The sequence below is a fragment of the Saccostrea cucullata genome, unplaced genomic scaffold (genome assembly GCF_032062105.1).
Source record: "Saccostrea cucullata isolate Sc308-1 unplaced genomic scaffold, CSIRO_AGI_Scuc_v1 ctg7020, whole genome shotgun sequence".
In the NCBI taxonomy this organism is placed as follows: domain Eukaryota; kingdom Metazoa; phylum Mollusca; class Bivalvia; order Ostreida; family Ostreidae; genus Saccostrea; species Saccostrea cuccullata.
Window position 1 is genome coordinate 13534 of NW_026928250.1, and position 19234 is coordinate 32767.

Below are 19234 nucleotides of genomic sequence, written 5' to 3' on the forward strand. Positions count from 1 at the left end.
TGGCTTTGAAATGGAAAGGAAGGGCCGCACTTTGAGGGTAGGTGGTGGAATTGTTGTATTACATTTCTAAAAATATAAAATACAATCGTAGAACTGATTTTGAAATTGGTAATATTGAAACAATTTGGCTAGAATTAAATACAAAGAATTCTAAACCAATTTATTACTGTTCAGCATATCGTCCACCATCTGCTCCCTCCTGCTGGGCTGAGGACCTAGCTAGAGAGATTAAACGTGCCTCCTGCTGTGATGCTGCAGAAATTATCTTAACAGGTGACTTTAATGTAGACTTATTCAAAGAACCCCCACAAAGTTGGACATATGCTCTAGAGGAGTTTGGTTTTTCACAATTAATTACAGCACCAACCAGAGTAACTAATACCTCAAGTACCCTAATAGATCACTTCTACACCAATAAACCAGATAACATGTGTGAAGTAAATGTACCTTTTATAGCCATCTCTGGTCACTACCCAATATGTGCCACTAGAAAAACAAAATGCATGCAACAAAAAGGAAAACACATAGAAATTCAGTATAGAGACTTCAAAAAGTTTGATGAAAATAAATTCCTCCAAGACTTAAAAGATGTAGACTTTAGCATTCTCCTCCAGTTGCATGACCCTAATGAAATACTAACTGAATTCTATGAATTATTCAATAGCGTACTTGACCAGCATGCTCAGATTAAAACCAAACGAGTAAAGAGTGAAATTCGTCCTAAATGGTTGACACAAGAAATAAACAATGCTAGACACTTACGTGACTCTTACCACAAAGAAGGAGATATGGAGAACTATCGACTCTATCGAAACAAAGTTAGACTTTTTATAGACAAATCAAAATCTTCTTACTATAAAACAGCGATTGAACAGAGTTCAAATCCCAAAGAAATGTGGAACTATCTTAATCAATTAACGTGTAATTCAAAGAACATAACTCCATCTCATGTATTTTCTGATGGGGAAATTGTTGATAATCTACAGGATATTGCAAATACTTTTAATACCCACTTCACAGATGTCTCTAACAAGCTTCTTTTGGAAATGCCAAAACATGATTATGATCCTAATATATTATGTAATTTTGTTAGGTCTAAGCTTGATGAGGAAACCTTCTTTACTTTTCATCAAATTGAGGAAAGTGAAGTTTTTAACATGTTAAATTCTCTAAATGTCAATAAATCAGCTGGCATTGACTTTATTGGGCCGCGTCTTTTGAAAGTCGCATCTAAATATATATGTAAACCTATAACTCATCTTGTTAATGCTAGCATAGTAAGTGGTATTTTCCCGACAAATTTAAAACAAGCCAAAGTAACACCTATTTTTAAGAAAGGTGACAAAGCTGACCCGAATAATTATCGTCCTATTTCTATTCTACCAACTGTATCTAAATTGATAGAAAAACATGTAGCTAAGCTAATACAAAATTTCACTAATGAATTCGATCTTATTACACAATCCCAGTCGGGATTTAGGGCACTCCATTCTTGTCAAACTTCCCTTACAAAACTAACAGAAAGTTGGCTTAATGCAATGGATCGTGGTGAACTAATTGGAATTACATTTATAGATTTTAGTAAAGCATTTGACTTGGTGAATCATGACATTCTTCTAGAGAAATTAACCCATTACAAATTTGACCAAACAGCTATAAAGTGGTTTAAATCATATCTTTACAATATAGGACCCAGTGTGTTAAATTTGGAACATGTGTCTCCAATACTCTACCCGTCACAGCAGGAGTACCACAAGGGTGAATTTTAGGTCCACTTTTATTTTTATTGTACATAAACGACCTTCCTTTACATGTAAACAATTCAAATATTGATATGTTTGCTGATGATGTTACTTTGTACTCTAATAATCATAATGCAAGATGTTTAGAAAATACACTAAATTCAGATCTTTGTGAAATTGAGAAATGGTGTGCTCAAAATCAAATGGTATTAAATGTAGATAAAACGAAATGTATGTAAATGGGAACACAACAAAGAAAATCAAAACTAGAAAATCCAAATTTACAACTTTATGCCTCAGACAAAACAATTGAAATGGTTGAAACTGAAAAAATTCTTGGTGTACATATTGATGATAAGTTACAGTATGCGAATCATATTGATTCGGTCTGTAAAACTTTAAATTATAAGTTATTTACTCTTCATAGGATTAAAAAATTTCTCCCTCTTCATACCAGGAAACTATATTACAATGCTTATATTTTACCATCTATTAACTATTGTTTGACTGTTTGGGGTAATGCCCCTAAGAAGGACATGGACAGACTATTTAAACTACAAAAAAGGGCAGCAAGGATTATTCTTGATGCAAGTCCTGATTCTTCATCTAAACCACTATTTGAGAAACTTGGATGGTTAACTATTTATGAGCTAGTTGATCTGTACAAATACATATTATTATACAAAATTTTCAGCGGAATGACTCCCGAATATCTTCATAATTTATTTGAATTTCATTCTTCAACTTCCTATAACCTGCGATCTGAAACTAATTACGATCTTAAATTACCAAAATTTCATACAAACTTATTCAAGACCTCTTTTCAGTACTCAGGTGTACATCTATGGAATAAACTTCCACAATACATTAGACTCTCTCAATCTTTACAAGCATTTAAACGTAATGTAGAAAATTACATTATCAGCCGTCACTCAATTATTTGAGCATATGTTTATGATCGTCATATTTCTGTATTGTCATATTTGTGTACATGGACACTGTATTCATAATTTGTGATTGTATTTCCTATTATATATGATGAATTGTATCTTGTATCTTTTTGTAATTGATGTATAGAGGGCCCTGGGGAAGAATAGTGCATGCACTAACCAGGTTACCTTCTTTAAATAAAGTTTTATTATTATTATTATTATTATTATTATTAATTAAAAAAATCTAGGAAAGTCTTTATAAAATTTATTCTGTGGTATAGAGGGAGTCGCAAATAAGAGATAGGTACCAAAAATGTTATAATGAGTATCTAGCCAAGTGCTTCTTGAGAAGAAGATTTTTTAAATGAATCCACCAAATTGTTACTTTTTCAAAATCATCTCAATTGTATAGGTTCTACAGAACAAGAGAACTACGCTTTTAAAACTCAAAGACAATCAATGCTACCTGCTTAGTATCAAATGATATATCATTATAGGATTATGTACACTAGCTATTATCTTCCTTCATTTTTACGACCACACACATGGACCTTTCTGTGGAGATGTTAATAAACAGGACAGATAATAATTTAAAAATGGCATGTTTCTTGGATCATGTATCACATGCATTATTACACTGATGCATCACCCCACAGCAGCTCTTTATGAAGGTTACAGTGTCTCAAATACAAATCAACTTTCAATGTCAAGAGTTTTAAAAATTGGTTTTGTCATTAGAAATACACCTCTGAAATATGAAAGCCCTTGTAGCAAGTCAACCACACAGATATTATAGTTAATATAAAAGTTTTTCAAAAACCTTATGCTCCTTAACTAAATGAAGGAACTTGAACGAGATAACAAATGTTTTGTTGTATAAAAAATAAATAAATCAAGAAAATACAATTTCAACCATTACCATTCAACAACTTACAGGTAACTCTTGATACCTTGAAGTCCGCGGGACTGAGGAAAAACTTCAAGAGATCAAGAGTTCAAGTTTTCAAGAGTCCGGAATTTTCCGGGTTTATTTGACAGGTTTTAAAATTAGTCTTACTGGATGTAATGATTTTCATGCAGTGCTAACCTTTTACATGTGGTTTTTATAAAACAACAATATGTTTTCTTATTTTAGATGAATATTTGTTAAACTGAGTAAAGCAAAAAATGTACATCATCAGTTCATGTTTATTTATTTATTCTTTATAATATGGGTATCATACTATGCATTTGTTACACAATTTACAGTGTCGTGTGGTACATAGCATACTGTGACTTTTCCAAACATGTGAATTGAACGAAGTTCTGTAAGTATTTGTCCAACAACAGTTGTCATATTGACATTGAGGCTGTTTCTGAATTTTCATATTTCGTTAAAATTTGACACTGATTCGAAATAAAAATTTTAATTTATTAAGTGTTTCGATCGTCTTGTAATCTGCAATTACAATTTCTCAGTGACACTGCATTTCTAAATTAGGACGATTTTACCCTTACTTTGGACTTTCAGTAGGCGTGACTTTCTCAGCGCTACGTAATAGCGAATACTAGTAGATTGTCATTGGTTACGAAATTAATAACATCAGGAACTTAAAATTGTTGTTGATAAAGATGAGACGACTTATGCCCCACCTCTGTGCCGTGAGAGAACTTTTAATTGGCTATTTACTACACCAGTTGACATTCAGCCGCATTTCTATCATATGTATATTTCAACAGTGAAGGGAAGCTGTGTAAATTTCAGAAGCTAATTAGGTAACGTCGAGAATGCCACGCCTTACTGAAAGTCCAAACTCAGCATGTTATGGTAATATCGTAATAAAGTCAATGATAATTATATTAATAGCATCTAGGCAACATAAGATTAATTATAATTCAATTATCACCTTGCAGTATAAGTGTCACCTGAATAATCATCCCGTTACACGAGACCCGCGTCTTCTGCCTGGGGCCATTAAATGCCCAGGTAAAGTTGCTAATTATGTAATTTTGTATATACATAGCCACTTAAAGGTATCGAAGGTAAATTTCAAGAGAATATGCATAGCGGGACTACATTTTGACTTCGAGGGATCAAGGGTTTCGAGAGATCGAGAGTTCGAGAAATCAAGAGTAAATTTGCTTAGTTATATAGGGGAACAATACGGGACCGAAGACTCACTTCGAGCAATCAAGAACTTCGAGAGATCGAAGTTCGAGCGATCAAGAGTTACCTGTATCTTTATCCTATGTAAATCGGTTCAGTTGACAACAACTGTCCCAATCCTTTTTTTTTTAATTATGCCATTATGTTCTTTTAAAAGTTGCTATGGTATCATTATGTCACCAAAAAAAAATCATGTTCTTTGCAAATTACAGATTCTCTTTTTTTTTTTTTTTTAAAAATGACAGCAGTTTTTCAATGAAAAATTTCAATGCAATGTTTTCCCCCAACTAAGACCATTTTAGTTCAATTTTTAATCCATGGAGTGAACTATCAAGTGAAATGAATGTACAGATTGATTACCGTAGAGACGACATTACATGCCATAACAACTCTGATCTAGGGATATCAAGCTATCATCAAAAGTAATACGTCCAGCAATATTAATAAAATCACCCTGTGACCAGGAGTCATCAAGATTTACAGTGCACAGATGTAAATGACTGTCTTGTGCACTGAAATACATCGTCTGTAATCTTGGTGATAAAATGACTGGGTCTTCATTGATATTGTGCTTTATATTTGAGAAATTGGACTCGGAACAGCAGGTCTAAATCCTCCTCTGCTGTGCCCTCCGCGATCCCACAGAAAACAAGAGGTCAGAGCCTGCTCAGATTAAGAGTGGCCAATAATGACAATCTCTGTCAAGGTCAAACACTGCTTAACGCTGTTTCTATCCTAATGTCACAAATCAAGCAAATACACTCATAATAGTGTGGTGATAAATGAGATTTTTTCTCCGTTTCTTTGAAAAGAAATCAATTGAGACAAAAATATCAAATTCCAATCATTTTCATGTTGTTTATGTAACAAAACAGGACTTATTATACCTCTATTGCTATTACTCTATAAAATTAATACCATAAATCTGTCTATCTCCCTGAGAAGATTTTACTTCCTTCATTTGAGGACTACTCCCTGCAAAATCAGAGCTACTGCATAGAACTATTCCTTCATGAATATTCATTAGTAACTTTGATGTCAAAACATTCCGACATGCAAAGTCAAAATTATACTGAAATCTTAGCAAAATGAAAACAACAATAATTCTTTATATATTTAAATACATATATTAGGGATGTCAACGAGTACCCGGTTAACCGGGTACTCGATCGAACGTCCGAGTATCGAATACTAAATCTGGTACTCGGTTACTCGGATGTGGGTTTTTTTCTTATTCAAAAGTACAAATATTTATCAAAAAACTTAATCAAATATTAACTGAAATGTGCATATAATAATTAGAGTACCGTCGCCTACACCTTTAAAAGACCCGTGGGTTTGTATACAGTAATTATTGACCAATTACCTGCTTTTCTACCTTTTGAGGTCCTTAATTTTTGGATGGCTTCAATGATTTGTTTTCATTGAGGGTCGTTTAAGTCTGTTCTGTTATCTTTAAATTCTTTTTAAATTATTTGGTAAACGGTACCGAAATCTGACATGCGTAGGTATGCCGCTACCGACTTAAAAATGTAAAGAAATATTTTGGGAATACATGTAATTGAAGAAAAATGCTTAAAGTCAGGTAGACGGAGTAAATTTAGTGTATATGGGGTAAACAACAATAATACAAGACAAGCGATCCCATCAATGTCCGTTCCTTCTGTTTCGTTAGTGTGATCATTACATAGAGGCGTAGCAGATTGATTAAAGCGTCGTCCCAAACAAAAAATATAAATCATTTGTAATTATTTGTGTATCAAATATATGTCTTTCGTGTGTGTATTTTTTAAAATAAATAAATTAAGTACAATGAATCATTTTCGTAGAACTCGATGTTTTAAAACATGCACTAAAAACTAATAAAAACAGCATTTGGGGTTAACACAGCTTAACTGTGTTTAAGAAAATTAAGAGACATGTACATATATTTACAATTTTACCGAGTACCCGGGTTCTCGATCGGAAAAACGTCCGAGTAACCGATTAACAAATATTGACCGATTTGACATCCCTAACATATATATATATTATTTTCCTTTGTATTGATGCATTAGATATCTAATGAAATTTAGTTAACTCAGTCTATAAAAAGTGGTGCCATTTGAAGATTAACAATGTTTGGATCCATAGCCTCATTTATTATAAGCTGGATAAGGAAAAGGTGCTACACAGACAGACAGATAGCTAAACAGACAGAAGGACAGGTCTGAACACGATGCCAAACTTTTTATAACCAACAGAATATGGAAACTTAAGATTGGGTATATACATTTTGTTTCTTTTATCAGTCACTTATAAATTCTACAACCATCACCTGAGTAGGCAGACATCCCTAATGGCCTTGGCTTTTGCCAGCTTCACTTCGTCCACCCCTTCCTTAGTCAGTATGGCTTCCGCTGGCTCCGAAATGGCCTTCAGAAGGTACGGGAAGCACCTGTCTTGTAGCTTCCAGAGGTCCACCAGCAACTGTATGGACAGAGCCTTCAAACGAGGAGTGGATCCGAAAGTTTGTATGGTCCTTAAGACAGGAGGGATACTGAACTGTCAAAATACATCAAAATTCACATGACATGTAAGTCAATACCTATTGTGAAACAAACAGGATGACAGAATACCAGACCCTGGGAAGGGGTCATGCAATGCCCTGTGTGCTGTCAAAATATGAGGGCAATGCATTAAATGTGCACTTTTCAATGCCTACTCCCTTCAAAATGTGAGAGAGCACAAATTTCTAGTTTCTTAGTGCTTTTAGTAAACTTCATGGAAGCTAGAAGGAATCTGTGATATACAGTAAAATCAGAACCACAGGCAAACATATTGACATCCACTGGCAAGGAACCACACTTTCCCTCCCATTAATATTCTGGACAACTGATCAGCTTTACAAAAAGTCACACACGTAGAAAATAATGGATAACAACTGCTTCTTACCATAAAGTTCCATTGCAACAAAGTCTATTTAACTTGGCCTGGCCCTTGATCACTAAACTGATTTTTTTTTTTTAAATTGTTTAATAAAATTAAATTATTCTGAATACACATGAACTTCCCATGTAAGATGATGACTTTTTTGAAGTTAATGAAACTTGAAATAAAGAAATTACTTTCATCAATCTCCATCAAATAATTTGTCAAATCCTATCACATTTTTTGTTTTATTTTCCTAAATTTTGTTGTCAGAGATATATGCACTGTAAATCACTATTTATTCGCGAGAACTTTATTTTCGCGTAATTATGCGAGACGGTATGCTTGCGAAAATTTCATTCAAGCGTATTATAAAATTCCTTAAGAATATATAGTGCAATGACCACAATTCGTGAAACTTTTGTCTCGCTAATAAAGACTCAACGCAATATAGATGCGAAAATAAGGTGACGCGAGAATTAAGTGATCTACAGTATATGCATTATTGTAAAATCACACTATGATATAGATATATTTCAGAATGTCCCCTGGTATTTTGATATGGTCCCTAAAAAATACCCAGATGAGATGTTTTTCCCTAAACTTTGTATATGTACTGAAGTGAATTTAAGTTACATGTGATAAAAAAATTGAAGAGATTTTCTACTGTCATTTCACACAATTAAACTGCAGTTAGTAATTTACTAAAATTTCAAAATGGTTCCATAATTTTATGAATAGTGGGGCCATTGACTTGACTTTTCCAGGCACTGAAGTACTGATGAAATAAAGCTCTACATCATCATGGGCTTATAAATTCAGTAGAATACAGAGTTTGTACTTTAACATCACCTTGTGATGAGCTACATAAATAAACTTTAAACTTTGCTAGTACTTTGACTTTTACCTTTGTCATTTGACTGTTTCATTTTTCATTACCATGTGTTGAGCTACATGTACAGTAGAATGCTTTGTACTTTGATTTAATCTTTACCCTGTGTTGAGCTACATGTACAGTAGAATGCTTTGTACTTTAATTGACTTAATCTTTACCTTGTATTGAGATACATGTGCAGTAGAATGCTTTGTACTTTAATCTTTACCTTGTGTTGCGCTACGCTAGGGACAGCCTTCATGATGCTGAGCTTGTACTCTGGGTGGATGTACTTGTTCAGTTGGTAGATGTACAGGGGTAAAAAGTAGCATGCCTATGTAAAAAAAATAATTTTGTAAAACATCTTTCAAAATGAACTTTTTTGAGGTCAGTTGTTCCTATATATAAAAGGATTATGTTTACCACCTTAATATTTCTTAACCAATATTTCTTTGTATCATGAACTTAAACTTTCCAGGGTTGCATGTTTCAATTAACAATCATAACATTTAATAAAAATATATTTTCATGATTTTCCAGGCTTGAATTAGAAGACTTTGCCTTGTATGCCAAACATGTGGGAGATGTAAAGTACACGTCAATCTTTTTATCTCCCACGTAGCTACTTATTTCAGAAATGCACATATCAGTCCTAGAATTCCAGAGACCAAGGGACCTTAAATGTCAACTGAGCAGCATGCAGAAACTCCTCAACAGACTCACTAAAATATGCTAAAATGTATCTTTATATGTCTTATGTTAATTTAAGTTTCAATGATAATAAAACATAGGTAATCAGAGATTACAGAGCTCACCTCAACGAATGTTGTCTTTAAGAAAGGCAAAGTCACACAATTACCCAATAAAAAGTGTACATCCAAAAATGCAAAATTTATGCAATTTTGATCTCATACTTTGGAATAGACCTATATAAAAACTTCAAACTAGTTCTTCATCACGAAATGTGATCAAAATCCAGCATCTGAAGCAAGCTTGAGAGTTTTCATCCCTTGATGTATCATTTGGGCTAGTTTGGTTTATATAAGCCTTATAGTTTCTTGGTAATAGACCTGCACCCATAACTTTTACCTGGTCCATTATCTGGAAAATGTATCTCGAATTCAGCATCCGGAGCAAGTCCATTAGTGTGCATCCTAAGATGTATCATCCATGCGAGTCTGCACAACACAGGGCTAATAGTTACTTAGAAATGAAACCTTCATAAAAATTTAACCTTTTCACTCATCCAGAATAAATGTAGGTCAGATTCAGCATCCGAAACAAGCCTGGTAGTATGCATCCTTAGATGTACCATCCATGCAAGTTTGGTCAACATAGGGCTCATAGTATAAACTTGGAAATGAATCCTGCATCAAAAACTTTAACCTGTTCACTCATCTGGAAAATGTAGGTCAGATTCAGCATCCGAAGCAAGTCTGGTAGTATGCATCCTAAGATGTATCATCCATGCAAGTTTGGTCATTACAGGGCTCATTGTAACTTGGAAATGAAAACTGCACTAAAAATTTAACCTGTTCACTCATCCGGAAAATGTAGGTTAGATTCAGCATCCAAAGCAAGTCTGGTAGCATGCATACTAAGATGTACCATCCATGCAAGTTTGGTCATTATAGGGCTCATATAGTATCTTGGAAATGAAACCTGCACCAAAAACTTTAACCTGTTCACTCAACCAGAAAATGTAGGTCAGATTCAGCATCCGAAGCAAGCCTGGTAGTGTGCATCCTTAGATGTATCATCCATGCAAGTTTGGTCAACATAGGACTTATAGTTACTTGGAAATGAGACCTGCACCAAAAACATTAACCTGTTCACTCAACCGGAAAATGTAGGTCAGATTCAGCATCCGAAGCAAGCCTGGTAGTATGCATCCTTTGATATATCATCCATGCAAGTTTGGTCAACAAAGGGCTTATAGTTACTTGGAAATGAAAACTGCACCAAAAAGATTAACCTGTTCACTCAACTGGAAAATGTAGGTCAGATTCAGCATCCGAAGCAAGCCTGGTAGTATGCATCCTTAGATGTATCATCCATGCAAGTTTGGTCAACGTAGGGCTTATACTTCCTTGGAAATGAGACCTACACCAAAAATGTTAACCTGCTCCAAAAACATTAATCTGGTCATTCCTTTGCTGAAATTGCAGCATCTGAAACTTTGACTGGTACAATGAAACACACTAGAAGCATCTTCCATGCATGTCTAATCAACATAGGACACAGAAGTACTTAAAAAGAAAACTGCTCCAAAAAACTTAACCTGGGATGCCGACACCGACACCGACGCCGACACCGAGGGTATTACATAAGCTCCCCCAACTTCGTTGAGGTGAGCTAAAAATACTCAGTTCTAAAAATAATTATACAGTTATAAAGTTTGTCTGCTAGACATCCAAACCACTAGCTTTTAATGCAATTCCAACCTAATGCTGCCATGGATCAGGAACCTATATTTTTACTTAGTATAGGGATAGGCAACTCTCACAAGTTTTGTGATATGTCGTAAGTTGCGAGATTTCTTAAGTCAATTTTAATTAAATATATCTCTAATGCTATAAAATATTTCAGATCAAAATCTTAATTTATCTATCAGAAAATTAAAGATTTCTTATAAAAACTGTTTATAATTACCTTATCTTAGTAATAAGAGCATTTATTTCAAAATCAACATGTTTCTGATCCGTGATCGGCTGTATTTTCAAGAATTTGCCAATATTGGTGTTTGTGTGATTAGTATTTAAATTATAATGTATGCTTTAAATTAAGTTTTTTAAAATACATTACAATATACAAAAGGAACAGATTACATTATATAAACTTAGTTTGAAAAAACTTGTAGTGTTGTGCGTGATGTTTTAGGTAAATAAAGATGGAGCTGAAGGAGTTGCCTATCCCAAAGTATATAGGTCGATCACTTCAAGAACATGTACCTTTCACCCAAAACATACCCAGAACTCAAAAAACAGGAAATGGAAGATTCACTGTCATATAGGTCATTCAAGCTGAATATATTGATTGTACTAGTGCCTATGATAAGTAAATATTTATGCTTGGAAATAACTGAGAATAAATACCCAGTATGGAATCGTAAATCTGTTAAGTTGTAACTTCACTGTAGGTAGATATAATTCAAGCTTATATATAGATATATGTAGCTGTAGTGAATGATGCTGACCAAAATCTCAAACCCAGTTGTACACAACTCAATATCTAAACTTAGAAAAAGCAAAATACTGTAGGTTATGATTTATTATCCCCTCATTCATTTTCTTTCTATGGTTTCATTGATTTGAATATGTGAAGATCCAAAAAAAGATGACAAAATTAAAATATATCTATTTAAATCAAGGAAGCATTTGCCATCCATTCTGGTAAAAATTATGACAGTTCTGTTAAACACAAATGGAAAAACTTTACCCCCCCCCCCTTCCCCATCACAAACACAAGCTTGTTTATTATAACAATACATCCTTTCCCACTCTGTTGTGAGGGGGGATAACAGATAGAAATTAACAATGTTTTTTTTTATTGTATAGAATCTTAATTGGGTAGGAGGTATAAACAAGACAAAATTGAAAATAGGACTGGGATTGGATTCCAATAATACAGAATTTAATCAGCCAGCATAGCAATAAAACCCCTCCACTATCTAACCCTTGTGTCTATAAAGTCTTGTGTTTTAATTTCCCTATCATACAGAAGCTGACAATAATTTACAGGATGTAAGAAAAACAATTTCTGGTGTTCTATTCGAGGTAAATCAACACTGTAAATTATCCTGTCCAATAACTGGAGGCCTGTAGAGAACAAGAGGCAATCTAGAATTTATAGGTCCCCGAAATTAAGCCTAGTTTATCCAGGAATTTAAAGCTGTTGTAGAATCAGTGTTTTTATGATCTCGTTCAAATTTCATATTTAAAGACAGAAAAACATAAATGGTAGTGTCCCCATTCTCAATTGTATGAGTCTAAGAATAAGAGACTTATAAACTAACTATCCCCACTCTCAATTGTGTTAGACTGAGTATAAGTATAAACTAACTATCCCCACTCCCAATTGTATTAGACTGAGTATAAGTATAAACTAACTATCCCCACTCTCAACTGTATTAGACTGAGTATAAGTATAAACTAACTATCCCCACTCTCAACTGTATTAGAAGTATAAACTAACTATCCCCACTCTCAATTGTATTAGACTGAGTATAAGTATAAACTAACTATCCCCATGCACTCTCAATTGTATTAGACTGAGTATAAGTACGCAGCACAGTTAAGGTTACAAAAAGGAGGCGGAGCCTAATTTGTACAGGAAAACTTGACTATGACATCATACACAATATACGTCATACAACATTTCTTTAAAATACCACAAAATGAGTTTATCTGCTAATTAAACCAATAACAAATCATCAAACTAGATAAAAAATTACTACAGCGTGTTGTTTTGTCCATAGTTAAATCCCACATAACAAGTTATAAACAAGTCACTGATCGCAATACAATTGTCAATATGACGTCATTTCTTACAACGTGACGTAGTTTGTATGCAGTGAGAGACAGATCAAGTAAAATTTTCTCGACAAAATATGTATTCTTTAATCAAATAAAATATTATTTACAGATATTCTATGGGCCAATGACTTGAATTTAATGTCTTCTTCACTATTTTATTAATATATTTTCTGTACATTACGTATTTAATTGACACTGCCGTATATTTGTATGCAAGTACACCGGAGGACAATGAGAGGGTTCTTATTTAAATCGATCTAGTGCAAGGGCATACACTCTATGGATCAAAGTAAGCTTTTACATTTCAACTATAGAACTATTAAGGTATCTGAAAAGTGCTGCGATCCTGATGAAATCTTAAAAACAAATTTATTATATCAATATTTTATGCCACTGACCAGCAAAAAATATAGCATTCGGTCATACAAGTATAATTTTAACAATGAAATTGCAGAATTTAAACAGGATCGCAGCACTTTTCAGAAACTACAATGCGTGTTGAAAATATTTATATACTAAACTTGGAAATTTAACTTGGTTATGCCCTTGCACTAGTGATATTTATATGTAACATCAATAATTCAAGTCAATGTGCTAAAATCGCGTGACTGTCGCATCATGTGACTTTTCTAAATATAAAATATAATCGTCCGCGATATGTAGTTATTAATCATAATTACAACTATCCGATATAAATAATGTACTAAAAATAATCGCCATCCCGATTACGAATACACTTTTAAATACAAAATCTAGTCGATATTTCCATTGCGCACCTTAACTGTACCGCGCATAAACTAACTATCCCCACTCTCAATAGTATTAGAAGTATAAACTAATTATCCCCACTTCCTTTACACAGTCTAATTGAGTTTTTTACATTTGGCTTGAGAATGCAACTCCAATACAAAAAGAGCCCATCCTATTTATATAAAAACAAAAAACTTTTACAGCAGTAAACAAGTAAACAAAGTAATTGATGGAGCAGATGCCCTTTCTGTTTTTTGTCTTAGACCAACAACCTAATGCATATGAGGACTGTCATCTCTTCTAACAAGAGGCCCATGTACAGAGCCATAATATTCACTGCAGCCCATTATGTTCTTCAGAACATGTTCATCTTGGAATGAAGTACAAGTACAGGTGCTTCACATGTTTTATAATTTCTTTTCCCAAATAATGTCAGACAGAGATTTATAAGTACAGCTGCCCATTACACTCACAGCTACAATCATCCTTACCCCCTTCTATTATTTCCTCTCTAAAAATTCATTCAGGTTAAGATCATAAACCTGACAGACAGACAAACAGACAGGATAACTTTGAAATAAACCAAAGTAACATTTTGGGACCTTAGAATGGTACCTGTTTATGATCAGCCTTGGAGATTGCTTGTAAGGCCTTCAGTGATTGGTCAGCCCAGGGTTTCCCTGGTGACAACACAAAGAGAGCAGATACAGTGATGGACAACTGGACTGGCACAAGCTTCAGTCTGGAGACAGAATTGACCAAGTTCTGGAGCCACAGTCGGGGAAAGTCCTCCCCCTTTTCCAATACTCGAGCCAGAAACGAAAAATTATCATTCAGAAAGGTGAAGGATGTCAGGTGTGGGGTAAACTGAGATGTCTTCTACAAAGAAAAAAAGGAACGCTTATCTTCCTTAATAAAAAAAAAAGTCACAAAATGTAGAAAAGTAGATAAACAATAATGAAAACATGATCTCTATCTTCTAATAACAATTAATCATTTCTCTATAAGACAGTCATTGAACAAAAAAAAATTCAAAAAAATATAATGTGGAAGAAATATCACTTCCAACCCTTTGGAACCCAGCTTTTATGTTTCCTTAACAAAGTTATCATGACTTTGGGATGAAAATACCAAGCATATATCAACAGTCAAAATACCTGCTTTATGTACATGTGACACTCATGGTGAGAATTTACTGGAAAAGAGCATAAAACTTGCAGGAGGAGAAGCATTTTGATAGTATTTCAAAGAATTTTCTATTTTAAGCAACCACAGTAACACTGTTCATTAAAATCAAAAACTATTATATGTCTCTTTGTGTAGTCTACTTGTATGCCAAATTATATTGAAATTGGACCAAAACTACAGGAGTAGCATTTTGAAAAATTACTTGCAGACAAATGGACAGATAGATAAGTGGACAAAGGACACCTTACTATTACATGAGTTCTTCTGGTCTCTGACCAGTAGAGATAAAAACAAGAGGCCCAAGGGCCTTGAATCGCTCTTCTGATAAATTGTACAACCTATCACTTGTATTTGAAGCCTCTAACCCTAAGTATCCTAAGACCCAAGTTGCATCAACTGACAAAGTTTCATAATTCTTAGCCAATAGGACTGAAGATATTTTAATAAAGCTATAAAAAACCATGAGTATGTCACTGTGACCTACTTTAAGATTGAAGTTTTCTGAGGACTCAAGATGCATTAATAGACAAACTAAGATTGAAGATTCTAAGCAATTAAGTATTTGAGATATTCAAAAGTAGGTCACCTTGACCTACGGTTTGGTTTACATTCTTGGAAAACCAAAAATGAATCAACTGACAAAGTTTGATAATTCTTAGCCAATAAATACCTAAGATACTTAAATATAGCCATAAAATGTCAAAAGTAGGTCATCGTGACCTACATTTTAGTCAACATTTTTCAGAGTCCCAAGATGCATCTGCTGACCAAGTTTGATAATTCTAAGCCAATAAATACCTGAGATATTCAAAAGTAGGTCACCATGACCTACTTTTTGGTCGACATTCTCTGAAAACCCAAGAGGCATCAACTAACAAAGTTTGATGATTCTAAACCTATAAGTACCAGAGATACATAAATATAGCCATAAAATATCAAAAGTAGGTCACCATGATCTACTTTTTGGTCTTCACTCTCCGAAAACCCTAGATGCATCAACTCACTAAGTTTGATGATTCTAAGCCAATAAGTACCTAAGATACTTAAATATAGCCATAAAATGTCGAAAGTAGGTCATCGTGACCTAATTTTTGGTCGTCATTCTCCGAAAACCCAAGATGCATCAACTGACAAAGTTTGATGATTCTAAACCCATAAGTACCAGAGATACATAAATATAGCCATAAAATGTCAAAAGTAGGTCATCGTGACCTACATTTTAGTCAACATTTTTCAGAGTCCCACGATGCATCTGCTGACCAAGATTGATAATTCTAAGCCAATAAATACCTGAGATATTCAAAAGTAGGTCACCATGACCTACTTTTTGGTCGACATTCTCTGAAAACCCAAGAGGCATCAACTAACAAAGTTTGATGATTCTAAACCTATAAGTACCAGAGATACATAAATATAGCCATAAAATGTCGAAAGTAGGTCACCATGACCTACTTTTTGGTCGTCACTCTCCGAAAACCCAAGATGCATCAACTGACAAAGTTTGATGATTCTAAACCCATGAGTACCAGAGATACATAAATATAGCCATAAAATGTCGAAAGTAGGTCACCGTGACCTAAGTTTTGATCGTCACTCTCCGAAAACCCAAGATGCATCAACTGACAAAGTTTGATGATTCTAAGCCAATAAATACCTAAGATACTTAAATATAGCCATAAAATGTCGAAAGTAGGTCACTGTGACCTACATTTTGGTTGACGTTTTTTAGAGTCCCAAGATGCATCTGCTGACCAAGTTTGATGATCATAGGTCTGAAGGTAATCAAAATATGCCTCATAAACAATTTGAAAACAAATGCCTGCAAAATTCTAAAAGTAGGTCACAGTGACCTACTTTTTCTTAAATATGTTTTAAGGTCCCAAGATGCAGCAACTTACAAGATTTGATGATTCTAACCCTCTTAGTGTCTGAAATAATGGGATTAAATGTTTTAAAAAGGATAGGTCATAAAGTTCAAAAAGTAGGTCATGGTGACCTACTTTTAAGTTGACGTTGTTCAAGGACCCAAGATGCATCAACTGACAAAGTTTGATGATCATAGGCCTTAAAGTGTTCAAAATATGCCTTTAAATCAATTTGAAAACAAATGCCCGCAAAATTAAAAAAGTAGGTCACCGTGACCTACTTTTGAGTTAACATGATGTAAAGTCCTAAGATGCATCAACTTACAAGATTTGATGATCCTAGTCCTTATAGTTAGCAAAATATAAACATTTTTATTAATTGTAAAATTAGGTCAACTTTGAAGTGACCTTGAGACCACGCCCTTTGCCCCAGGGTCATGCCTTGAACAATTTTTAATCTTCAACATGTCCTGATCCTTGTATGTAAGTTTGGTGAAAATCTGCCTGGTGGTTCTGGAGAAGAAGATTTTTTAGCAACCAGTACTTTTGGTTGTGTTTTCCTGATTATCTCCCCTTGTTTTAGGGTCCCAACCCTTATTTTAGTACAAATGGTAGCCCTTGGGCCAAGGATACCCTGTGACAAATTTGACACTGATTGGCCAAGGGGTTCTTGAGTTATGGCCCATATTCTAAAAAGTTAACGCACACCGCACACCGCACAAATGGCCATAGCATTAGCTCTTTGAGCCTTTGGCTCAGAAGAGCTAATAAAAAAAAAACCTTTCTATTCTGATGCTAAAGATAGTCAAAGTTAACTTTCGAAAAAAAGGTCAAAGTTCTAGGTCAAGGTCAAAAGACCTTAAAATGATGCATGTGTAAATGTATGGAAGGCCTGTCTAATCTCATTCAAAGTTACAAACAATGTTAAAATTTTGAAAAAGTAGGTTTAACTTCAAGGTCATGATGACGTGTCAAAAAACAAAAATCATAATGTATACAGAAAGGTCTGGTCAAAGGCAATTCACATGTGTGTGAAATATGCATGAATGCCCTATTTTTTCCCATTGAAAAGTTATTAAGTTTTTTTTTTTTAAATTAGGTCAGTCATTGAATATTAAGACATGTTAATGAATGTGGGAAAAAAAAATGTTAATGAGCAAATAAATCTTGGCCAAGATATGATTTCCAACTGACATAATTATTAAATATTAATATTTCCATTTCCAGTTATTTTCCCTATGATAAACACTACGAAAGTGAATCTTGTTAATTTCATGCTAATACCTGTGGTATGTATTTCTCTATTGAACTACTACTGAAAGGTCAAATGTCAACCTGCATGTATATATCACTGGCGTATAAATACACTAAAGAAAAATAGATGTTTTTTTAATTGTTTACTAAGTAATTAGATATGATATATCTTTTAACAAACAAAATAAATAATGAATCATCTTCGGATCAAAAGTAAGTCACTAGCGCAGCGCTGTCCACTTTCACCGAAGTCTCGCGAGACCGAGAACACCACTTCCGTAAACGTGGTAAACAGCCCATCTGAACCACGTGGGGAAATCGGCATTGCCACATAGATCTTCTCTCCATCATCTGATACAGACATCATCCCTCAGTCATTACCATTCGACTTCTTAAGCAACGCAACTTCCTCTGCTATTTTAACATCCACATAAATCTGTTTCCAGACCATGCTGACCAACTCCGATTTCATCAACTGCATTGCATTCAATATATGGTGGCGGAGAAGTGACATAGGGCCTATACACGTGTTCGTGGTTCCGACAACTTAAATCTAGGTCACATATATAATTAAAGTTAACAAGATTGCTTTGATCATAATTTGAAATTCTTTTGTCGTTTATTTTGTAAATATTGATATTTGACTACAGTACCTAAATAATCAATAAATTTGTTTCGTGTTTTTATGGGACTATTTTTTTATAGTAAAATTTGACATCATGGGACCTTGTGCATTTCAAATCTACTAAATTAGACGGTATTTCAATTTATTTTAAGATTGTTATTTTACGTAAAAATGGAAATATAAGGAATCACTGTCTTTGCCCATTATGCAAATTATCCCATGTTTCCCACTATTGTTGGTGTCCCTGGCATACTCTCCTAACTAGACAGTGATTCCTTAAATATCCACTTTGAAAATAATAAACTAAAAGGTCACCTTGAAGATGAGAAACTTTCATTAAGAACACATTTCTGGTTTGATCTTAGTATATTAAGGTTATAATAATTAATCTTAAGATTTTTTGTTCAATCTTA

At 34.0% G+C, this 19234-nt stretch overlaps 1 protein-coding gene across 1 annotated transcript in view; it reads right to left on the bottom strand.

Moving 5' to 3' along the window:
• The window catches only part of LOC134276904 (focadhesin-like), a gene marked incomplete at its 3' end in the record, with an annotated part of 28343 nt that extends 9783 nt beyond the window's left edge, over nt 1-18560 (bottom strand). Inside the window, exons 1-4 of the mRNA XM_062759182.1 lie at nt 18423-18560; nt 14505-14768; nt 8834-8938; nt 7138-7364 (exon numbers count right to left, since the gene is read on the bottom strand). Coding sequence (XP_062615166.1) covers nt 7138-7364; nt 8834-8938; nt 14505-14768; nt 18423-18560 — 734 coding nt within the window. The remainder of the gene's footprint in view (nt 1-7137; nt 7365-8833; nt 8939-14504; nt 14769-18422) is intronic.
• Nucleotides 18561-19234: the final 674 nt, after the last annotated feature.